General features: G+C 46.6%; 1 protein-coding gene across 13 annotated transcripts in view; it reads right to left on the minus strand.

The window, feature by feature from the left end:
* Nucleotides 1-24,731, minus strand: part of CARD19 (caspase recruitment domain family member 19) — a 73,049-nt gene extending 48,318 nt beyond the window's left edge. For 2 of the 13 annotated variants that reach the window (XR_002442664.1, XM_021409979.1), the window contains exons 1-5: nucleotides 19,944-20,222; nucleotides 17,133-17,275; nucleotides 15,605-15,758; nucleotides 11,637-11,696; nucleotides 9,602-9,673 (exon numbers count right to left, since the gene is read on the minus strand). Coding sequence is in view for 5 of the 13 variants with exons in the window: in XM_021409979.1 (XP_021265654.1) it covers nucleotides 9,602-9,673; nucleotides 11,637-11,696; nucleotides 15,605-15,758; nucleotides 17,133-17,275; nucleotides 19,944-20,025 (511 nt within the window). In the remaining 8 variants the exon portion in view is untranslated. Of the gene's footprint in view, nucleotides 1-1,628; nucleotides 4,653-6,552; nucleotides 8,179-9,601; nucleotides 9,674-11,636; nucleotides 11,697-15,604; nucleotides 15,759-17,132; nucleotides 17,276-19,943; nucleotides 20,230-22,248; nucleotides 22,366-24,491 lie in introns of those variants that run through there. The other 11 variants (XR_002442662.1, XR_002442663.1, XR_002442660.1 and 8 more) reach the window with 11 other exon arrangements.

The raw sequence follows: 25,498 nt of genomic DNA on the forward strand, positions 1-25,498 counted from the left end.
TGAAGCCTTCAGAGAGGTCATATATTTTTCATCAGACAAAAGCTTCTGCAAGTTGGTTTCAAGTCTAAATAATTAAATCACATGATTACTTTTTTTTTTTTTTTAAAGATCAGGTACTTATTTAAAATCCTAGTACGTATTTCCTAGGGGGCAGCAAACAAATACGTCAGTTTGAATGGATCTTTGGTTTACTGTGCTTCTCCAGAGTTCTTGGTTGTAGGCAAACATTTCACTTAAAAAGAGGTCATCAATAATAAAGCGAGATGAATCTTCACCGGCTCTCTCAGGAAACAGTTCATGCCAGGCCATCTATTTACTTGTTTCATAAGCCACTGAGCAGCATAAGAATTACACATGCTGCTCTGGTTGTTCTCATTAGTCCCTCAGCATCAAGGCCTGACAATGCTGAAGTTTTCAGCATAGCTGTATTTACTTTAGGGGATGACAACAGTTATTTACTGGAAGTGACCTGTAAGCATTTGTCTTCTAAAACAGGTCACTAGCTGACAGCTGAATAGTCCATAGAACAAGCTGAACTAGTAATATAATCCTGGTCGCTGCTTCCCTCAGCCATCATTCAGGAGGTTTTGGCCACTCATTCTAATTTATCCAGACAAACACTTTATCCTGTTTCTGCCACATCTTCCTGCAAGCCACACTGTGTCTGCTGAGCAGGATCTGTCACTGCCCTGTGCTCAGCAGGGCCCGCATACAGCTACTGCATGTTACAATAAAAGCTTGGGTGGTTTTTGTTGTTAGCAGCTGCAAGAAGCATTGCAATATCAAGCATTTAAATATTTACAGGAAAGTTATCAGCAAAGAGTGGCAGAACCCAAAAAGCCATGCATGTTTTCCTTATTTGCTAGCTTACAAGAGTTGATGCCACTGCAAATTGCATCTGGTGCAGTAAACACTACATGTGGTACCCATTTATGCACTGTTTTATAACATGTTTCCAAAAAAAGGAAAAGATCCAATATGAAAAGCTGGTCATCCTACAGTGCAATCTGTCAAGCCACAGGAGAACAGGCTCAGTGGAAGCATGCTTCCTTACTGCAGCCCAGTGGGTGAGAAGAAGCTGGCGGTGGGCATACATACACATAACTCAGCTCTGATAACCTGCACGCTTAACACCACTCCTTGCAAATAAATCAGCAGACTTCCCTCAGGTTAGAGGCAGTATATGGCATGGCAGCAGCACTGAGACTGACAGAAGCAAGGGCCCTGTCTTCCTGGTTTCACACTTGGAAAACCACAGCACTGCTATAAGACACTTACACTTTTAAATCAGTGATTTTGAAGTTAAACAGGTAAATTATAATACTAAAATATGAGCCCATCTTTGCACAGCCAATACCACAAACCTGACATTTCCATTAAAGAACACAAAACCAGTAGTAAATCAAGAGCCTCAGGATGGTCCCAGCAACATTGCTGCACTACCCATAGCACAGCAATCTAGCAGAGCTAAAGCAGCACTGTTTAGTTCTTCAGACAACAGCTTTGTCACTGTCATACCAACATCCAGGAAAGGATACTGCAGAAGGATACCACAGACATTGCATTTCCGTTAGAATAACCTCAGGAAACAACTGGTACCCCAGAAACCAACAGATAGTAATTATTACCTGGCAACAAGGCATCCTGATAGGCTTGTGCTTGTTACTGCTCAGAGTCCTCCAGCCATCACCCAGACTTCTTGCCAGATCCCCTAGGCCTAAACAGGAACCAAAGATCCTTCCTCACCCCACTGTTGCCCATATATCACCTCCCCCACATTCAGTTACCCCTCACAACCCCAGGTGAGAAGGGAGAGCCTAGCTCCACAGCTGAGCTACGTAACGAGCAGGGCAGGAGGGAGCCAATCCCAGTGCCCCAAGGGAAGCCCACTCCTGATCCTATTTCTCATGGCTCCTGGTAATCACGTGCATCAGGAGGTGAGCAACAAGTTACCCAGCATACATCATGGCAAGCAGTAGAAGACATGGAATGTGATCTTCTAGAGAATCCTCAACCATCTATAGCCCAACCTCTCTCCTGGGTACTGTGAGGGAATGGCAAAAAGATGTCCTTCCTTGTATCTGGATGCAGGGAATGAGTCTGAACTCACTTTCTCCTCTCTCTGCAGACTGTTGAAGCAGAGATCAGTTGTTGTGGCACTCCTCCTCTTCTTGCATTACTTGCTGGCATGCACCATTCCGTGCCTGGCTGCTGTCCCAGGGCACTGCCACAGCCCCATGGGAGAGGCAAATCTCTTCCTGGTTTCCCCTGCAGCTGCCCCAGCAGTGCTTCCCCTCTGTTCTCCAGTCCTTCAGCTCAGAGGAGGCCCCAACCCTTTTTTTGGCAGGATAGGACTGAATTATTTAGGAGAAGAGCTGTAAATCAGCAGCCACGATACACAGAGCTGCACCAGAACTCCTGAAATGCTGCCAGCCATTTGCCCTGGCACCAAAAATATGTGAGGAAAACAGTTCCATTACCACCCAGTATTACTCCAACTGTTTGGCATCAAGGAAGAAAATTATTTAAGCCATTGGAAAGGACTTGATTTTCACATCCGTGCTATAATTGTGAAAACTACCCTGATAAAAATCACGTGGGAAAGCCCAGCAGCAGTCTATCCCATGCTGCCTCTGAGAGCACCACTGTGGCACAAGGCCGTGGCCATCCAGCCCAGATGCTGGCACCTTCCACCTGGTGTCACTGCTGCCATGCCCTTCCTTTTCCAGAGGCACAGCAGCAGCATGCTTGTTGTCATTTCTGGGTCCTACCTCCCTCCTCAGGAGCAGGAGAGGACTGGAGCAGGACTGAATGCTGGCAGCATGGGCAGCAGCAGCAGCAATAAGTGGGACAGGAGGCCCCTGCACGCTGGGAGCAGCTGCAAGGCAGGAGGTGTGCAGGGCTTGGGCCCCTGCAGCGGTGGCTCACAGCGGCCTCCCGCACCAGCAGCCTGCATGGAGCAGCCTGGCTCAGAGGTTTCTGCTTTGCTGGGCACGATGGTATTAAAGATTTAGCAGCACCAAAATGTAGAAAAGCTTTTTCTTGCAGCCGCAGACTACTGTGGCCTGTGCTCTGAAATAGAAAGGGCAGCTCGGGACTCACCTGAAATGCTCTCCTGTGCATGCAGCAAGGCAGGGCCCCGCTCTGTGCTTCTGCTCCATAAAGCCCGAGGTGTAGAGCAGCTGAGGTTGGAGCAGACCTCAGGGTTTTAGCAGGCAGCCATGCTGGTTTCTCACATGCGTCCTGGCTGTAGTGATATCCATGAGAAGAGCTCTGCACCCTGCTGCCCCAAGGAGCTTCGTGTCGGCCGGCGGGGGAGGCCTCTGTCCAGCACACCTGGCAGAGACACTCCAAAGGAGGGCAATGGTTCAACCACAACCCTCTGGTTCATCACCACTTGGCAAGACTCCTCTTGAAGCTCACACAAAAGAACAGGCCGCTAACAAGTCTGTCTGTGTGCTCTTGCCACCTGCAGTCCCTTTAGGGGTGGTCGAGGTAACCCCAGCTGAGCCACCTCCTGCTGTAGGCCCCACACCGGCCTCAACGGGCCATGATCCATGGGGCTGTCAAAATGACACCGAGCCAGGGTGTCCCACGTGCCCCACAGCAAATCAACCACTGGAGAGCAGGGAGCAGCGGGCAGAAGGCCGCCACGAGGACAAGGTGCTGGGGGCCCTTCTGGGAGGGGCAAAGCAGATCACACCACACACAGCAGCGCTTTGCTCTCAGTACAGACTTTATTACAGTTTACATCAACAGCTTCACCCCATTAAAAAAAAAAAAAAAAGCCACTGATTTTTACAGAGTTAAAGAAGACATACGTGAGGATAAATGATTACAAAACACAGGCCCTGTGCAGTGCAGCAAACTGTTTTTGTTTCTTTGTGTAACAACAACACTTGATCACGCAGCTAAGGCAAGACATTTTTCTGGATAATGTCTGTGTATGCAGACCAGCAGTACAAGGCATCTGTAGCTGCAGTTTTTAACCAAATGCTTTAATGTTTTCAAATTATTACAGTATAAGAAAAAAAATACAAATGAAAACTAAGGAAGGCAACTTTGCCTAGGCAGCTTTGAACGCTGCAGACAGCAGCTATCAAGTAGCCCCGTGTGCCCTGCAGTGAATCATCACTTCATTAGAGCCCTCGCTGGCAGGCATGCCAGCCGGCACCGAAGCACTTTAAATAGCAGGCTGTCTGCACATGGAGCTGTGCACATTGACGGTGTGAGCTGTCACCTCGCCTCCCAGCTCTGGGGATGCAGACAGCCCAGCTTGCCTGAGCTACTCAGCCTGCCTGCTCATTGCTCAGGGCTGCCCAGCAATCCCGCTGTGACCTTGGCAGCATGGACGCTATGGCTAAGATAACCAAGGGCAGTTCAGCTTTGCTTTGAATCAAAATGCCGATTCATGAGTAAAAGCAAGGAAGAAAGACTTTGGGCTAGGTAGTGGGACAGCAGTGAGGGGCTGGTCCCCCCAGGGCTGCAGCAAGCCCTGCTGGAGGCATGGCACAGAGCACAGCGCTGCGGGCACTGCTGAGAGCTGCACGCTTCCACTCTTGGAGATGTCAGTCCTCCTGCCCGCCTCCTTCCTGAATGCTGTTTGCAGACTTCAGAGCTGCTGGGCTCCTCAGCCCGTGCTGCTCCTAATGCTGCAGGAGAAAAGCAAATATTTTTCTTCTCCAGCCAGAGTTGCAAAACATGAGAGAGGTTAAGCTGAAAACAGAGCTGCTTTCTATTAGCTCCTCAATGTCTACTGTATGTTTACCGCAGTGTTTGCAAGAACAGCCTCCATCCTCTGCACACTCACCCACTTACTCAATTTTGCACAGGCAGGACAACTTCCCGACACACACAGCTAGCATGCCCCCAAATATCAGCACCGCTCCAGCAGCAAACGCTGCTCTTGACTTGACAGGGCAGCTGTGAGTCTGCAGTCAGACAGACTCATCCAGGGCCCTACGTAATTTATTTTGAAGTAAAGAGCAGCGCTTGCCCAGAAGGACCTGAATCCCAGGCAGGTACATTCGTGCTTCCTTCAGGAACTGAGTACAGCATTATCACTTCATCTGCCTGCGCTTGCTGCACAGACACAATTGTGGAGAAGTGTATTAAACCACTGCATTTGTTCCTGAAAGAAAAATCTTCAAAGAAAATGCATGTCTCCCAACAGGCTCACCTGCAGCGCTCTGTTCTACCCCAGAGAACTACAAAACACCCGCTGAAGCTCTGCCTGACTTCTTCATACCTTTTGTAAGGATTATGGCAGTGCAGGGAAAAGGAGGGAAAGGAACCAAGCCATTGCTTTCTCCAGAGACTACACATTACACAAACCTATGCACATAACAGTTCTAAAGCTTGCTTTGCTTCTTACACTGAAAACTAGCACTGACAGAGGAACAGATAATTTTCTACTCCGTGCTGTCAGGTCCTGTCACTAGTATTGGGATGAATCTGAGCTGCTTCTTCCTCCCAGCCCTAGCCCTGGGGATAGCTTGTCCTGGCATTTTTTCTTAAGAGACATCCTCATCTTGAGCAGCCTCAGAAGAGGAAGAAATACAGCCATAGCCTTCAATAAACTTTCCAATTCTCCATGGTTTTCAAGGCTCAAGGAAGCCACTTGGTGCAAGGAAGTGGGAGGGCCACGTGCAACTGCACAGCCACTGCTCCTGATGCAGTTTGGACAAGGCACTGACAGCTTCTGCAGGCTTCAGCAACAGTTCACAACTATTTGCAACCTGTTATTTAAGGGTGAAGTGCTGGATAACCCCAGCAGAAGGAACCTGCCTAGCAGCAATATGACCTCTAGTTTTGCTTTGAAATGAAATGTGACTGAATAATGTTTTCATGTAAAATGGAATACTGTTCCTGTAATGATGTTTCAGAGTTGGCTTCAAGGCAAAGATTTAAAAACCCCTTTGGATTTCAGAGCTACTTTTTCTAGCTCCTTTAAAAGGTGCTACTTATGGGATTTAAGCAGTGGGGGGAGAGTAACAGTTAATTCCAAATGCTGTAAGTTACAGATGGTTTGTGTGAGGAAAAAACACTTTAAACACAAGGCAAGGCACGGCCAATACAAGAGGACATAACTAAAGCCCATCCCACGATGGAAGGCAGCACAGCAGCAGCTCACGGTATAACTCAGGCAGCAAAGCCGTCTGGAAATGCTATAGGAAACACTCTCACCTCTGTTAGAGATCTCTCCCTAATAAGAATCCCATGGAGATTAGATTAAGGAGATACAAGAGATGGTGGGATGGAGATAGGGGAAAAGAAGTCTAAAATTGCTCTGCTGAGTGTTACTTTGTTTGCCTGGCATCTGTATGGTTTCATGTTTCACACTGCATCAGTCAGGCTGTTAAGTGTGTATCATACCTTGTGGCTCACTGCAGATCTTGGGGTATGTCTACCTACACAAAACACTGCCCTGCACGTTCTCGACATCTCAGCTCCTGCACACTGTGCTTGGGGTGGGCAGTAGGCAGAAACATTGTCAGAAGAGTAAAACCAGGATCTGTTGAGCCTTTTCATCTCTCAGACGCTTCTTGAAAGTATTCTTTGGGTCTTTTATTTGGAAACTTGGCCCTGTACATAATTCTTCTTTTGGACTACACACTTGCTACTGTATCTGGTGAGCTGTCCTGGAAAGAAACACAGCTACTGCAAGATGATTTGCTTTGTAGAAAATGATGACATTTTTATAGGACAAATAAAGCTTACAGCTGGAAGGCAATCTTCAATCTGAATGTTTTGAGAAAACCCCTTCAAATCACTTAGTCCTCCATGGGATGGTTGCCTGAATAAGTAGCAGCTACAGCACAAGGCACCATGCACTGAAGGATCCCATGAGAAATTCCAACAGCTTTCAATTTGATCTGGAATTTGCATTCCAGTGCAAGAAGAGCTGCAAAGCACCTTTTTCATCAAGTACAGGGACACGGTCCCATCCCCTCCTCAAATTCCTTACACTCTTCAGCAAGCAACTGAAGAACTACCCCCTGACAATGCCACTTCTCACCAGTATTCATACTGAGCGAGGCAGGAACATGGTTAAAGTCACAAACACTACACACTTAACTTGTAGCCCTGACTCCCTGAACCTCCCCCACAAACTTTTATCTTATTCTGTATGTTCAAAATGGGATTTACAAGTTTTTCAGGTTCCAACTTACAGATGAAAAACAAAACCAAATGGCATTATGAGGAACTTCAGGCTTTTCAAACAGGTACACATTTTTTTGTCCATTAAAAAAGATAAAGTCACAATACAACATCCCTGCAAAACACTGCAGATTACATCCATTTCTTGAACATACAGCCTCAAAACAACCCAACTGTAAAAGGTAAAGCTAAATCTGAAAAGTCTCCTTGGTAATTTCAAGTGCTTCAGATCTGACATGGGCTGGGAGCTGGCCTGCACGAGCTCCAGTGCATTCAAACCACGATGAACAGCTGAACATGAGCTGAACAAGGCAAGTGGAAGGAGGCACAAACAGGAGGACTACAACACATGGCAAGGACATGTGTGTGACTAGGCACACAGAGGTAACTGGCACTGAAAAGCTTTGCAGGGGCCAGTGCCCACCTGAGCTCAAATAGTAAATATAAAGGATCCAGACAAAACAGTCCTGAGATAGAGATCAATTTCAAAGTAAGGCTTTGAGTGCGAGTGTTTTTGGTGTTTTTTTAAGTGCTTTTCTTAAATTAGTTACCATAAAAGACAGGCTAGCATTCCTTAAACAGTTATGTTCCTTCATTCCAGTATAAAATACACATATGCAAACCCATGATCAGATAGGATATCGTTTTAGAGTTTGTATTAAAAATATTTTTATCCAAATGATAAATATTTTAAAATAAGCATTTACAAAAATAAATGGTCCATTCCCATAAGGAAGGACATATATAGCTGAAAATCTGAATACATCTTGAGGCAACACAATTATTGATGAAGCTAGTTAATAAAATCTTTGGTATGAGAGTATAGTACATTAATATTCATGCACCGTTGTCTTCCCTTGGCAGATATACTGTACAGATGTCTAAGTGAAGAGGCAGCTTTTCCTTAATTTCTTGAGATGTCTTCCAAATACAACATACAAATATTTCTAACATGTCTTCCTATGATAATAGGAGAAAAGCCCAAGATTCTCCTGGATCTTCCTATGACTTTTGCATCTAAAACAGAAATGAAGATGGGAGGAGAGAGAACATGAACACAGTTAAATTTCATTCTAGCTAGTGAGCAGCATCCACAAAAAAAAAAATCAATACAAAAAGTACTCTAGAGGAAAGCCTGTTTCCTTCAGTATTGTATGCATCAGCTGCCAAGACAGGATAACGATGAAGACCAGCATTGTTGCAATTTCAGACACACAAACAGGAGGCTACTGAGCTAGGGATGAGGGCAGCTCTGCACCCAAGCATGGCTCTGGGCGGTGTGAGGATGGAACATTGCACCTGGCTCTGGTGGCCATTACAGTGGGGGGGAAATAGAGACACTGCATAGGTACAGGAAAGGGTAACAAAGACTGAAAAAAAGTCTTGGAACAAAAGACTTGGAGAGCTCTGGACAATTAACTAAGATCAAGGGAAGTTATGGGAAGGTTTTTTTCTTTTCTTTTTTTTTTTTTTTTAAATGCTTGAACTAAACACTGGTGAAGGAAGGCAAAGGCAGCCAAGGAAGCGCAAGGGTTAGCCTCAGTGGTCTAATGGTTCCCTTTTAGTCTTAAACCCTGACTCCAGGGAAAGTCCTGCTGAAGGGCTCAGCTCTGGGAATGAAAGGGAACACAGCGCAGACTCGCATCACCCCAGACATCCATGAGCTGGGGCTACAGATCAGGGTCAGCAGCCTACAACTCCTTGAAAAATGTCAGCAGCAACACCCAACTGTGACTGCCATGAGCAGGGAATGAGGAGCAGAAGGCACCAATCCAACATGAAGTATTAGTTCTGCTCCCCACCTACCACCTGAAGACTGATACTTCCCACACTGTGGAGGCACAAAAGGATCCCTCTGAACCAGCTGCCCACTCCCACTGGCACTGGCTCACCGGAGTCCATCTAGGGGCACACACCAACACCCTTCTGCTAAGAGCCACTCTCCCTCTGGGAGAGAAGCAGGCAGGACTGGGAAATAAAGCAGGTACCTGCCCTGCAAAGCAGAAGCTTTGGGCAGGGATGGCAAACACCCAGTGCAGCAGGGTGACCACTGCAGCTGCTCAAGCTCAGTGGCCGCAGCGAGTCGGAGCTCTGCAAATAGTCGTGGCTCCCCAAAGGTGAGGGGCCAGCAGGTTTGGGCCTGCCTTCTGCCTCCACCTCGTGGCTGCTGGGAACCATGACCCATTGCCATAGCAACAGGAGCTCACATGATGACTGCCTTTAAAAAGAGTCCCTATTTGTGGCATCCTCTGTCGACAAACGATCCATTATTTATGTCTCAGCATGTCTGAAGTGCAGTTTGCATCCTAACCTCATTAATGAATGATGACACCTTGACCCGCTCTATTAAGTAAGCCATGTTAGATTGAGAAGCACACTGCTCTCCCCAGTCACGTGCTAAAGTAAGGCAATCAACAGGAAAAATACCAGGGTACATTACCTGAGTTACAGCAATACCAAAATAAGGCAAATCCTGCCGCCGCACTGAAACAGGCGAGGAAAAACACCGGGCCTAGAGGAAATGGAAAAGGAAACCCATTAAGACAGAGGAGAGCAGTGAAAGTTTATCTGAGTTCATAAATCATCAATTGCTGTTAATATGCATAACTAAGTGTATTCAAATGAGGTTAACACATTCACAATTATTATGTGCTGTAGCTAACGTACTATGAAGAACATTTACTGTACTGTAATTAGTTTTTATTACAGTTACTTTGACACCATTCATTGTTCGCCTCTGTTCACCTGCATTCTAGTAAATGGAAGCAAGAGCCTTCTCAGACATTCTCTTAGCCTAACCCTTGGTGCTAAGAAACCCTTTAAATAAGATAGCAAAATAGAAACCAGGTCACTGGGACATAACCCACACAATGCAGCGTGTGGGTTATCCACAGCTTGCCTCTGCTGGGTCAATGCATTGCCCATGGAGAAGGAGTATTGTGAAAATATGCCACATGACACTACAATCCCCTACAAGAAAGTTTCTAGGGTTTTACTTGTTCTCTCTCTTTTTTTTTTTTTCCCCTTTTGCCTAGCACTGGAATTGCTGCTCTCTCTCTGAATCCTGTTGCTCTACTGGCTTTCCTTACACCGAGTCATCTTTCTGTACAAAGCGTGCAGGAACAGGCCCCATAAAAATAACAAGTGCCAGAGAAGGAGAACAGAGAATGTCAGAAGCCCAGGCACTGCCAGGCACCAGCTCTGTTGCAATTAGCACACAGGACTTTCTTGACTCCTGTAGCTATATGTCTCACTTATTCCAATAGCACTTGTGCATACTTCCATATAAAATGGAGCAGGAAAGGACCATGTGTGATTGTATATATATATACACACAGATGTTCCACAAATGACGCTTTCATGACAAAAGCAAATATTCTCGTTCCTGTTTACAATTCTGCAGTGCAGCGCCTCACACATACCTCAAACAAATCTCCCACAGGAAACACTGCTTTCATGGGTCTGCCTGGAATTACACACAGCTTAATGCTGGTGCTCAGTATTGATGTTCAGTGGAACCTTTCTAATTCATACTTATCCATAAACAAAAACCTCAGAGATTTATATCTGCCTCTTCATCATCTAATATTCTATTTGTATTTATGACTTTGCTATGAATACAGCTACAATTGAACTGTGCCTGTCAATTTAAGGAAACATGTACTCCAGAATAACGAGTCAGTGGAGCCAACCATATGTGCATATTCAAAGAAATAAGCACCCAAACAAAATGACACATTGAGTAAAAATGTGTCTTTGCCCTTCATTTCAGCCTTCTCTCAGGGCAGAAACTGCCACAGAAACATATTTTACATACGGCTCTTTTAATCTCTCATAATCAAATGGAAATTTCTAAATAAAACATCAACTAAAACTTAAGCGAGAAAAAGGTCACTCTGAATTTCAAAAAATCTTCATCTTTCTTTCAGTTTCTTTTGTTCTTCAATTCCTTTTCAAAATACCTTTCAGTGAATAGAATATTTACCTCCCTGTAATCTGGGCATTGAGAAAAGGAAGAGGAAGGAAGTTTAACATGTTTTCCCACAGAGAATATATTTAAGTTCACCCTCGCTCATTTTCTATCTTTGTATTCAAAAGATTTGTACTTAAATTGAAAGCTTAAAAAAAATCAAAAAATTGAAAGCTATACAAAAAAAAAAAGCCGGCCTTGGGCAAAATCGCAGCAGCAGCAGGATAGCCTTTACTATTCAACCATTGGAGAAATCATAGCAAATGAACAGCTTAGCTAGAACGGCACAAGTAAAAATACCACTGTAAATATTGATTAAACTCGGCTCTTGAATTTCCTGGCACTGGCTTCCTCAGCGGCAGCTTCCCTCCATTCATTCCACTTAGATGGTGACAGTAAAGACATCATAAAACAAACTATGATACATGAAATGCAAATTACGTAATAAAATAAATTGCATCATAATCTGAAAAGCCGTAAAGTGACACTATATGCATTTATTTACCCCTGTCATTTAGCATACATTTCTCCTTGTCAGTGTCTATCTCTGCGGAATCTGTGGTTTCTAGAAATAAAAGCAACACATCGGAAGTTAGTATTCAGCTCAAGCAAACACAAACATAATGAGCACATGCAAAATACCACATTTCAGATTTTTTTTTTATTTTTTTTTTTTACATGAAATATTGGCCCCTCCAGAAGTAAATCACTGCTACAGTTACACCTAGATATACACTGATCAAGAGACAGTCACACGGTCACTTGAATGCACCGCAAATAGCTGTAAGTAGTTGCAGCAGCATCTCTGATCTGGTTAAGCCCTACCCACAGAAGGAACGTGACACACAGCAGCGCTTGGATTCACACACAAGCAACACCGACTGAAAATCCCTGGCACAACTGAGTACTTTGGAGCAGTCAAACTGCTTCCTGAGTGAGGAAAGCAGGAAGTAGTCCTTCCATAATGCCAGCAGCTTTTAGTGTAACGCATACAAAATACTTGCGAGCCAAAGCGTGCACTAATCTGAGAGCAACCTTCTGATTTAATGTCTCACCACCCGTTCTTCCTCGAGTAAATCTCTGGGCATGGGTGTATCTGGCAGACGGAGCCCTCGGAACAAACTGCTTGGCACACTTCGCTTATCCAAATTCTGCTCTCGGCTAAACACTCATACAATTTCTTTTGAAATCTGCAGGGACTACATACTAACATTTGGCACAAGCAATTTTTGCCTCTAGATGATATTTTTCTGCAAACTCATGTACAAAAAGGAAGTTGTCCTTAAGATTTCCAAGAGTTTGCAGCAAGGAAACCACTTAGTTGAAATACAAGAATTCAGAAGGCAGCAGTATTGCTAGGTCTCTTCCTCTATTTAGAGACCTGCCATGAAGGTGTACTCCAAGCTAACAAAGGAATAACCACAAAACAGCCTTTGGAAGCGCTTGAGACAGGACAGGCATTTAGGCTCTCCCTTAGGCAAGCCAGGATGGGTGAGAGGACACCAAGGAAGCTGCTGTGGAGTAAACTATCCAAGTAGCATCTGCACTTCACTAGAACAGGCCCAGCTTGATCCTCCTCCCATTTCTGCACGTCCCCCATTCCCAGGAGGTGACAGCACGGCTCTCCTGCAGAGCAGCAGCACTGCAACCACTCGGCTGCAGACCTGGAGCCACCGAAGGAGAAAGAATTGCTGCAGAGCCCCCACAGTGCACTCTGTGTCAACGGCAATCACATGCAGCCTGCACATTGTGAGGGATGCCCTCTCCAGATAACCTAGCACACAATTCCTCACGCTTCACAGGACAGCACAGCCAGCTCTGCGCTTCTGTCAAAGCTATCATTGGGTAGAACTGAGCGGATCCTTTATCCTCCTAGTCCATGTCAGCTTTGAGAGAAATGAAAACATTTTCCGAGTCACACGGAAAACCCATTTGGCTTCAGTAGCTCCAACAGGGTCTGTGCCATGTGCCTTCCCCACCCTCTAGTGGGAGCTCAGAGACATTGCTGAACATTTTGCTTGCAATATTGTACTTGAGGCAAAGAAACTTTGTTCTAGTGCAAATTTTGAAAGTTTTGTTTGTTTTTTAAATAAGAACAAAATCTTTGAAAGGTTCTCCTTTGTAGAAAATACTATTCTAGTAGAATACTAAATACTATTACATGCACAGTTGCATGTAATCTATGGCAGAATTTTGTCCAGGCCACGGTTCATCAGCGTCCTCAAAACGTTTCTTCCAGGTGCTTGTAAGCCTGCTTGCTTCAGTTGGACCTGTGTCCTTAGAACAAATGCCCCAGGTCAGAGATCCCCTTTGTTCTACGCATCTACAAATTCTAGCGTGAATTCTGTGAACTCTGCAATACACTGTGCTACCTTTTGCAAAACTGAACAACTACTCCTATGAACAACATTTGAGTAACACAGAACTTGTTCATATTGGAGGCCTGAAGGATAATGCCTTTAACATTCAAAATGATTCAAGGTCACCTGAGGAAGAAATAACAGGAAAAGATAGCTTTTCCTGAAGAATTGTTTTTTTTTTTTGTTTTGGTTTGTTTTTTTTTGTGGTTTTAGTTTAATATGCTGCACAAATGCTCATCAGCCATTCAGTCCAGAATGCACATTTGTTTTAGAACGTATAAGCAGCAGCAAATGCATTAATGCAAACACTGCCAACACACTACTTCCTTCTCAGGTCAATACAAGGGAGCTGCAGAACCTCACCATGTAGTAGCATTTTAATTCACTTAATTTAACTCATTCTCACTGCTCTGAGGGTGGTGACATAAGAGTGTACCAAGACATAGTATTTAATGACTTATGACTGTTCCTTGGAGTCCCTCTGCATAATGCAATAGCAGCCAATGGTTTGGGGGTACCACAATCAGCCTATTTTTACTGTGAAGCCCCTCTAGTACCATACTCAATATGCAGTCTGACTGCCAACTCAAGCTGCTGTTAATTACTTATGACTGTCATTCAGTCAGTTTTGCACAAAAAACTATGGATCCTCACCTGCCCCTCAGGTGAAAGTGATGGATCTGCAACTATTTGATTCAGGAGCCTATTCCCTCTAAGAGTATGAATTCTGCAAGGTGAACAGCAAATTACAAGCATGCTTTAAAGCTGCCATGAGGCTGAACCCATATGGCTTTTGCTGTTCAAGAGGGTTGGGGTATGGGATTTGAAAACCTGAGGCAACTTGGCAGCCTATCTGTGCAGGCAGTGAAATGGTGGTATCTTCCAGCTGTTTTCTATTTGTGCTAGACAGACACAAACCTTTTCTTTCAACATGAAAGGCTAAACAAGGCTAGACAATGTTGTACATTAAAGAGTCATTACAATTTTGCATGGTGTTTTTTTTTTTTTTTTTTGTAATTAGTATGCCATAGCCTAGAAAGAAAAGAGATATAATTCTTTGTTTGCTTTTGTTGGTGGTAGTGACTTTTGTTTTGCTTGTTCATTTGTTTTTAAAACCTACTGACTTTTGGTGCAATAGTTTGAATCTAACTGGAGCTTGACCCACATTACTAAAATTTCTCCCCGGCACATAACTGGGTTTCTAATAACTAGAAATCAATTGTCCAGTGAAGCATTAGAGCTGTTAGATCATTAATAGGGACTTCTTATACTACAGCCCCTTTGCATCTTCATTAACTTAAAAGCAGAGCTTTTCCTCAAGCTGCATTTCAGCGTGCTGGAGGCCACAACGTACATCCCATCCATTTGGAACATTGTTCTTTTTCTCCAGTTCACTAGGTGGGGAAAGAAAGTAAAACCAACACATAGGAAGTCGGACTTGATACTTTTCTTTAGAGATATGAGCTCTTTTGTAGTACAGAATCAAACTTGTATATATGTATGTACCTCAAAAGGATTGAGGCCCAAACATGTACATATTTTTTGTTGGGCAGTTTTATGGACATCAGTCAGGCACGTCAACTGCACAAAACAAATGCTAAGTGATTCATGTCACAGTTCAGCATCGCAAGGACCTACGAACGAGGCATGATTTAACAATGTGGTTGCTTCATCTTCAACTAGACACAGCTCGATGATCTATGGATTGAGGAAAAGGCAAGATTCCCAGCCATTGGGTTTTCAAGCTTACAATAAAATAACCTCAGATTTGTTAATGTTCTGATTTGCTACCAATCAGAATAAGCATAGTGAGAATAAAAAAAGCCAGGAGGGGCCAACCATTACAGAAAGAAACTGTCCTTCATATGAGTTACATTGCTATCTCACACGTAGAACTTAAGCTGTTTCAAAGGCACAGGCTCGTATTTCAAGGCTACCACAGAATTTTGGACAGCCTACACTAGCTAACAAATAACAAGAACTATGCAGTCAAAGCCACATATGGGAATAAATGAATAATCATTTAAATAATCTGAACAGAACAAGTGAAATGAGGTTTCATGATACACTGACAAGAAAATACACAACTCAATCAACTTACAAATCAACTTACTCAAGATTTTCCTGCTTGGCAGGTCATTATACAGCTGTTCAGCATTGATCTGTAGGGCCCTGTAAAACTCCTGACAGTGTCTCTCTCCTTTCTTTTGAAGGTGCTTTATCAGATCCGAGAGCCTGGTATGGAGTGATGCCTTTGGATTCCTGAACTGCAAGAGAAAAGCACTCATCAGAAAAGAGATTATAACAGCTAGAGAACAGTTTCACATTATTTTATAATATCGCAGAGAATTGAGCCCATTTTCTAAAACAATGGGCCAGAAAATGAAGGGAACCTACGCATACATTGCATGGGACACTTCAATACGCTGAGCTCCACCTGGACAGCACCGCTTGGTGGACAGCATATTGTCTTTGCCTTTCCTTTTTTTTTCCCCCCAGTAAAGCGACAGCTACTCCACATTTGTTGTTTCTCTGCACTCAATTCAACAGCTGCCACTCTACAATTTGATTCTGACAGCAAAGACAAAATAGGAACAAATACCATATGAAATTTTAACGTTTTCAGGTTTTCCCTTAGTTGCCTAGTAGTGATCACCCAAAAAGGTATTTTATACTGACTGTATTAGTCACAATATTGGAGTGTTCATCATCCCAAGACTACACATTCGATTGCTTCCAGCACTGCTGCATACCCAGTGCAGCATTTATGAATTCTCATTACTCAGGCACCACGGCAAGCAGCTGCAGGAGAAAGTTCTTTTTTCTGTAGTCTAAACCACGATGAATACTAGAAGATCTTACAAAGAGAATGAAAATGTGCACCTTACCCACATCGAACTGATCCCAGAGTATTTGGAAAGTGACCAAAACCATGCTCAGCAAAGCATTCCATTTCATACCAGTACAGCAGATAACATTTGCAGTACATTGAGTTAGGATCAATTCATTCTCTGGGGGACAGGAATACAATGTACCTGATACAACACCTCTTATTCCGACAAAATTCGCACAAGGTCAAATGGATACAGGGGGATGGTAAGCTTCCCAAACTCTCAATAGAGTTGACAGAAATTTCCCTGGACCTATAGGAGAGCAATTCATTTATGTCTGCTAAGCACAGAAATAAAATTATTATTTTTTTTTAATATTTATTTTGAAGCTCTTGAGCAAATGAAGCCTTCCTCCATACATAGCTATGCTACTAACTCCATCCATTCCTCAGCTCCCACACTTATAGTTGGAAGAAGGGATCAGTGGGTGAAGCAGCAACTCAGCATGCACATGCTGGATCCAGCCTTTGGGCTGCTACCTACAGAAAAGAGGTGGTCTTACCTGAAAAGTTCGGGATAGTATTTTCTTAACACAGAGGCACACTGTGTGAAGACACATTTACTAATCCGAAAAGTGCTGAAATACTACCTTAAGGTCTGCTAATGTCAGCTCAAATGAGGCTAAGAAAGAACACCTGAGGAGATGTGAAAGACTGTGAGCTTTTTTAATTATGAGGGCAAAATGGTCACTAGATAGCTCGCAGAAAGACAACAGAACACTCAGAGACGGAGTAAAATTAATTAAATTACCTTTTCCGCTTCTGTATTGTTAAGAATCTGGGGGTAGACTCTGTTAAGCTGAAGAATAATTTTATCAACCACTTGCTCATTCAGTCGGCTATTGCTTGTAAGAAAATACATGTCGTGTTGCAGCCGGTGACAATACGACTGATCTGGAGGTAAAAGAATACAAAGAACAAGCCACAGTAAGGACTTAGCAAACCATTTTTAAATCATGTAAATTTCATGTTCCTAAGAGCTGTTAAATACCTAAAGTAAAGTGATTACCACAACCTAATTTTGGAAAGCTGAAGTGCAGCACAGCCGTGTGCTTTCAGAGATCCATCCACCCAAAATTACAGGTGCCCAAACCCTGGCAGTCACCAGAGCTGCTCTCTCTTTCCAGAGGAAGAAGGTTCTAAACTACTTGGGTGTCATGGATTGATGGATACCTCAAATACACTGACAGTAACCACCCAGTCCTAAAGTTAAGTCACTGAAGGTTTCCTACCATTTTTAAATACAAAGTCAGATTGCAGAGTTTAAAACTAAGATTTTATTTTAAAAAAATCGATGGGAATGTGTTTCATAGAGAAATGCTCTCTCTTACATGGAATTGTAAGAGGACATAGATTTGGCTTCAAAGTCCACATGTGACTGCTAACAGCATAGAGCACAGGGCTGGTCTTTGCCTGCTGCTGAGGACCTGATGGCAGCAGGGCTGGTGGCACAGGACGGGAGGCAGGGAAGCTGGGCACAACAGGGTGAAAGTGGCACCAGTATCACCCAGCCACCAGGAGTTAGTGCTGCCTTTTGTCTAAGGGGAGAATTCAGCAATTTGCCCGGTGTAAACAGCCCAGACTGAAACAAAACCTGAACATTAGGAACAAATCTCTGCTAATACGCCATGAAACTGTTCAAAGAAGGCAAACTTCCCTTCTCCATCACCTGGGAGAGTGAAGAACAAGCATTCAAAAAGCAGTAAATTTTTACCATGACAGTACACTCAAATACACATCTCACGAAAATACCTTTTTTCAAAATCAACCTGGACATCTGCAAATACATGGATCAAGACTTGCTGTCATTTTGGACACCATTTCCAATTTGACAGCAATGGATTTTGTAGGAGTTCACCACTTAGATGATAGCCTTCCCTATAGCTATTAGCATGGTGCCACTATGAAATTAAAGATGCAGACAGGTTCAGACAGGTTCCATGGGTTACTGTGCTCTTATCAGATTTAGAAACAGAACTATCTGTGACAATACCTGAAATAAGCATTAAAACATCTGACCTGCACAAGTGTGCTCCACCAGCTCCACTGGTCACCAGCCCTGGAAGTACACACAGCACACCTGGACAGCACAAACCCCTCCATCCAAACTGAACAGAATAAAAACACAGTTATCTTCCCCATACTTAAAGCACACACACGGGTTTTATGGTACTTGGATAGCAGATAATAGACCATCATCAGCTCTCTGTGCCCTATGATTTAGAGAAGAACCACAAAAGAATGAAGGAAAAAAAAGCCAGAAAACAAATCCATGATGCTTTGCACCTGTGCAAAGCCCTTGCCCTTTCTATATCATGTTTGTTAATTTTGATACACTCTCCTTTTTTCTACATGTTTGTAGCCCTAACTACACTTACAGGAAAGGGTTCAAGAAAATCCCCCACTGTTTTCACTGTGAAGTCACAACTTCTCTAGAGTCAAAGTTGCTCCCACTCAAACTAAGACACATGGCTATTGATACTGCACAGAGCTGCAATTCCACAGGCACAAAAGTACTTCAGTTCCACTCTTGTTTCGCATACAGACATGTATTATTTCCATGTGTTTCCAACTCCTAGCCTTTCTGCTGCTGGCTCTCAAGGCAGCTTCATAGCATGCTGTTACAAACACACCACGCTACTTGCTCTGCAGCTCCCCTTTGCTGCAACCATTTCAATGTTATCTGATGCAGGACTTCTCTTCAATCCCACTCATCTGGATGCACTACAGGCTGAGGTGAGGACCAGGAGGTACTGATAGGGCATTGGGCTCTGTCAAGTTGTCTGTCCAAACTAATACATTTTGAGGTGCACCTCTCCCATTTCCTCCTCCCTCCTCTGCTTCAGCTGCATGATCCAGAATGACTCTGAGTGTCACAAACAACTCTGTTCCTTCTGCAGGCTTACAAAAAGCATATGTTAAATCAAAGTCTAACAAGCTAGCGAAGGAATTTAACTTCAAATAACACCTTGACATTCAAACAACAAACCACAGCAAGTACCAAAAGCACGGCAAGGTTCTGATAGACTGAATGGATCTTAGTTCGTAAAATAACAGCAGCCCTGATGTGTCATCTCATCTCTGCTTCCCACACACTCCATTGCTGCCTCATCATTGCTGATTCCATGCAGGCAGCACGTGGAAGTCTACCAGCAGCAGTTACAGCAATGAAGCTAATTGGGACCAGCTGGAGATCACATTTAAGCTGACATTCTTTTCTGAGCAGTCAGGAACACGGCGTGTCCTCACGGCACATCTGTACGCATCCACTGAATCATCACTGGCCTTATCACAGGCTTTTTGCTGCCATCTGAAACCCGCACACTCACACACCACAGATTGAATTACACAGCATAAGCCTCACCGAGATTTTTTGGGCGGCTCCATTTTCCTCTGATCTAAGCCAAAACACACAAGGAGAGAGTGAGTCAGTGCCCCCTGAGGACACTGCTACCTGTGCCACCCAAGGACACGCTTCAGGCCTAGCTCTTGCATCTGCGTGATGCTCCCCAGCCCCATGGGATGCTCCATTCTCTGCATCCTGCAAAGACACTTCACCCACCTGTACCACCACCTCCCCAGGTTACTTCATTGTGGGAGGAAGGACTGGGCACAAGGTTTAAAACACTCTGGTGAGACGTCATCAAGCTCAACACCACCTCAGCACCACCAGAGCAAAAACAACCCCCAGCACCTCCCCAGCCTCTTCTGAAGCCTCCCAGCTCTCCTCCAACTTGAGAAGTCTTTGCTCAGTCCACAGGAGCAATGGCTGTGTTCAAGCTTCTGGTACACCAGGGAAGAGAGAATGCACCACAGAAGCCAGCAACCAGTGCAAGAGCTACTGAATTATAAAATAATAATAATTAAATTAAAAAAAAAAACAGCCAAACAAATCGCCACTGATGCTAGTGGCTGGGATGCAGCACCCTGCTCAGGGGCGATAAGGATATCTGGAAGGCACACCCGTGCATTTCAGACTCCCACGTGCTGCTCCACGGCCCTGCTTGCCTCAGCCACCTCCTGTCCCCACCAGTGCCACCAGCAGCGGGGTGTCCCCAGGTCGCTTTTTGCCTCTGTCCCCATTGTGCATGCTCTTGCATGTCCTACTTGTGCTGCCCTTTCAAACTGCACCCCTAACCTACATCGAGCACAGTTTAGAAAACAAAGAAGCTGCATTTCAAATTTGTAGGCCTGTGCTCAGCCCCTCCTTGCTCCATGGTGGCACTGAACTGTGCTCCCTGCTCTAACTCCAGCCTGGGCCCAGGAGGCCTGAAGGAAGCCTGAAGCCAGGCAGGTGGGCACCCCCACTGGACAACCATACCGATGTTGGCATAAGGAGTCACGACAGCCTCTTACACCCTTTGCTTTATTATGATATTGACGTTGGTTGCTTCCCCTCAAAAGCCTGCCTCCTTCAATTTACCAAGCAGACAGACAAGATAAAGCAGATAAAATTTTAACACAGCAAACAAAACCCCAATACATCTCTTCCGTTCTTCATAACGCACACCATTTGTAAACATCAATTCTAGGAACTCCAATGGCATCTACTGGGCGATGCGAGCAAAGGTTGCACTTCCTGCAGAAATACCCAATGATTTTCATAAACATCACAAAAGCGAGCTGGCAATTAAGACCTGAAGGCATGTGACCAACTGTGTGCACGGATCTGTGCAAAATCCCTTTGTATCTCAGCAAAACGTTAGCTTTCACACTCATTCAGTTGTTGGCTTTCCCCCTTCGGTAGCCCAGCAAAGGGGTGTGGAGGACTTAAGAGAAAATCTGGCTGCAGGGAAGGTGCCCGAGATAATCAAACTGCACTGCCTACCAACCCCAACCCACCCCCCCCAACACACACACCCCATGTGCAGCAATGGGTCTGCTCCCTGGGGCTGGAAGCACTGAGAGGCACCGCGCTCCCTCCAGGCCAAGTGCTGCTGCTAACTGCGAGAGTCCTTGACAGCAACCTCAGTAACTCAGCGTTATCTGAGTGTCTTTTAAAAACAGAAGAAAGCAAAGCTTCAAATGGCTCTTCAGAGTTGAACGCGGCGCTTCTTTGTACGCATTCCTTCAAGCTCCTTAGGGGAGGTAAGCAGAGGGCCCGCGGGTAACCAGGAGCACGGTGCCCTGCAGGTGCTCGATCCTAACGAGCAGAAGGCTGCAACCCGGTGTTAGTGGCACACTCCCCTCAATCACCGCGCGCCAGCTGAGGTGTGGGATCTGGCACGCAGCGGCTGCCTCGAGGTGGGTTCTTCCGCCCACATCCATTAGAAATTCCCCACTTGCAGCGGAAAAATGCGTGCGCTGACGTTCAAACCCACGGCAATTTCCACTCACTGACCGCGAGCCTCAGCACAGGCTCACACACCCCGTAGGGATGCGAGCCCTCGGCTGTACGTCGCACGCGCCCTGGAGCAGAGCGGAACCGTAACGCGGCTCAGACATCGCCGTGCGCTCGCCAAGGACTTGAGGTTACGCAGCACCGCCGCTTCCCGAATGCCACCCGCAGCCCGGCGCCCGGTGACTCACGGGCTATGACTCACGGATGAAAGCCAGCTCTGAAGCTGCAGCTGCAGGGGTGGCCCCAGCGCGGGGATCCCGAGTTTACAAAACGCGGCGTTGAGAAACGCGCGACGGCAGGTGAGCGGCTGCACGCCAACAGGGCGCACCGCGCGCTGAGCCCGGACAAGGAGCGATGCAGCTTCCAAGAAAAAAAAAAATACAAATAAACTTCCGAAAACAGACAAGAGAAGCGCAGGCACCGCCAGCAGAGCACCCGGCACCGCCGCGCCGGGAGGCGGCTATCGGGACGCGAGCGGCGGCCCCGAAGCGAGGCTCCCGCAGCCCCCCCCCGGCCACGCACTCACCCAGCATAGCGGCCCGGCCCGGGGCTGCGGCCCTTCCTGCTGCCGAGCGCGGCGGGGCCGCCCCGGGGCAGGGCAGCACCGCCCCGTCCCGCTCCGCCCCGCGCCACCGCCCCCGTGCGGCCGCCGCTGGACTGGGGTCGGGGTAAACGCATTTACCCGGCGTTAAGAGCAGGAATTCACCCTCCCCAGCTCGGAGATTTGTAACGATGAATTGCGGAATTAGCACGGCCACGATTTGCTTTATCCACAAATAATTTAGCTGTTATGACTTCTTCACGAGGAAGCACAGGAACTCTGTGTGTTTTAAAGCTCCCGTTAGCACAACATCCCATAAACATTTAATTACCCATTGAGGTATGGAGGCAATGTGCCATTCCTGGCTACAAACCCTGAAGAGAAGCAAGGCTGAACCTTGGCTTTGCAAATTATGATGAGGGATGCATTATTTATTACTGCACATTTGTTTATTTTTTTTTACTGAAAAATCTGGTATTTTTGTAACGTATGGAGAAAGCCTGCATCCTTCTATGGCAAAGCTACCAAACAAGCTGTGACAGTGATTTGCACTGAAGCACAGCACCCAGCTCCCAGCACCCCCAGCAGAGCCTGGGATAGCCCTGATGAAGGCACCATGGGACCCCAAAGCAGCGCATCCCAGGTCCCTGCGGTACCCACAGGCATCACCCATCGCTGCCGTGTTCTTGCCCTCCAGCCTGAGGCATCCCACCAGTGTCACCTCCCTGTGCCCCATGACATACACCCTATACCTCCCTCCTACAAAGAGAAGCAGCCTCCTTACCTTAGAAAGCGTAAGAATATAGAATAAAAAACTCACTGAAGTACTTTTACTATTACAAAATATGGTGATATTTATGGTGCCCATCCTTGGGAAAATGGATAGGGTACAAGCATCCAGAGTTTGCTCCATTTACCTTCAGATTTTCTGAGCAGCATGAAAGCAGATTCTTAACGTACCACTATTATTACAGCACATAGGAACCTTGACCTTGTTGTGGCAACAGAAACAGGCACTGTCACTTTATAGCTCCTTTCATTGTACTTTTAAGCCTATTCCACCTCTCTACTGACATACTGCAGCAGTGGGACAGCACGGTGCTGTTATGGCCGTGTCAAACTGCTGCAAACCACTGCGCTTTGTGCTCTGCTCCAGCACTCCCCTGCCACCTCCACCAGCACCTCAAGGGCAGAACTGGAAACACCCAGCGTGGCATAGAGCAGAGCCTCCCCCGTGATTACTGAGCACAGGGCGAAGCGGAGCTGCCAGGAGAGCTGTAGCACGCGCTGACCGGAGGTATTTTTGTCCCATCAGCTCTGATGATGATACAGAACTGGCGGTTAAATATAGCTCCTGCTCACACCCATGGCACGTAGGCCACCAAGCCTCCCCTGCACAGCGTGGCTTGGGCCCAGGGCACCGGAGGGGATGTGGCCATGGCCCACATACACAGCACTGTGCTGGGCCCTTGGGAGTGCTGCCCACTGCGTCCCCTCCTGCAGTCATCACACTGTGGGATGGCGTGGGTCAAACAGGACCTTAAAGTCCACCATCGAGCTCCAAGCCAAGGACGGTGCCCGTGGCACTCAGCACAGGGCTGCACCCCCCGCCCTCAGGACCAGCAGCAGCGATGGGCTGGGGCAGTCAGCTCCACAACCCCCGTGTGCCCTGGGGACAGATCCCGCGTGTTTCCAGAGCACCTGAAGGCAGCAGCTGCTTCCAAAGCACTGGGATTGTCAGAGCTCAGCTCCTGTGCAGTCCACCCCGAGCTGTTCCCGCACGGAGGGCAGCCGTGCATTTCCTGTTGGCTGATCCCAAAGCCACGGCTGTTTCCTCCTACTTCTTCCAATCTATTTATTTATGGAGTTATTTTATGTGCTAAACATTACTCTTGCCACAGCAGCCCCAGCACGCAGTGTTTTCTTATTTATCTGTTAATTGTTACATCGCAATCCGACTTCTTATTTTCCCACGGCAGAGCGGGAGAGGATCTCTGGCGGAACAAACTAAATCCTGACTTTGTTAACAAAGTCCCGTGCTTAAGGAAACGCGAGGAGACGCGCTTTACAAGCTTCAGCTGCACGCCGTGCTCCCTCCGCCAAGCCTGAGCGCCCGGCACGCAGGCAGCCCCGAGCAGAAGCCCCAGAACCCCCCGGCTTCACCCCGCAGCCCCCGAGCAGCAGCCCCGCAGCCCCGGCTCGGGCCCGCACGCCGGTCCCGCACTCACGGCTCCGGTAGAGCATGGCCCATGGGCGGCGCGGCCCCGCTCTCTCCTTGCGCCGAGGTCAGGGCGGCCCCGAAGCGAAAGGAAAAGCCGGGGGGGGGAGCTGCCGAGCCGAGCCGAGCCGAGCCGAGCCGCTCCCCCGCCGCCTGCGGGCTGGTAGGGTCGGGTTTTTTCTGCCTTGCTTTTTGGCGCTGCCGCCAAGTCTCAGCTCTTCTCTCCCTGCCCAGCCCGGCCGCTGGCTGCGAGCCGCTTGTGACAGAGCCTGCGGAAGTTGCTGCGCTGCTTGTGCAGAGGATAACAAACGGCTGGCATCGCGTAGGTCTTCAAAACCACACAGCTCTATGTCTGATCCCTTTTAAAATAGAAATCAAATTCTATACGAGTAAATACTCAACCCATTCTGTTCTGGTTTTGTTTTTCCGAAGAACCTCAAAGCACTGAATTGAACAGCCTGCCCAGAGGGGTGGTGGTACCCCGTCCCTGCAGACACACAAGGTCAGGCTGCACGGGCCCTGAGCACCTGATGGAGCTGTGGGTGTCCCCGCTCAGTGCAGAGGAGTTGGAGCAGGTGGCCTTTAGGGATCCCTTCCAGCTCACACGATTCTGTGATTCTATGATGATTCTACCAACTCTTTGAAGGCAGGAAGCAAACAAGGCTATTTGGGTGTCCTCCCCTTAAAACAGGCGTATAAATAAACAGCTGAGAGCTGGTAAACTGAGATGGAGCAGAGCGCTGAGCACAGAGCACAGCCCCTGCCCACACTGTGCTCACATGGCAGTCACCACCTTGCTGAGGAGCTCCAGCTGACCCTGGCCCAGGGAGGACAGAAGGATGCTGTGCAGCCATGGGTTTGTGAGCGATGGGTGCAGCCCCCAGCTGCAGGGCACCTCCTGTGAGGACGTTGCCATGAGCATAGACATAGGACTGTGACCTTGAGCACACGGACAGCCCGAACGCAGACGTGCTGAACTGCCAGGGACCCGGGAACAAGCTGCTCAGCTCTGCCTTA

The sequence above is a fragment of the Numida meleagris genome, chromosome 11 (assembly GCF_002078875.1).
Source record: "Numida meleagris isolate 19003 breed g44 Domestic line chromosome 11, NumMel1.0, whole genome shotgun sequence".
In the NCBI taxonomy this organism is placed as follows: domain Eukaryota; kingdom Metazoa; phylum Chordata; class Aves; order Galliformes; family Numididae; genus Numida; species Numida meleagris.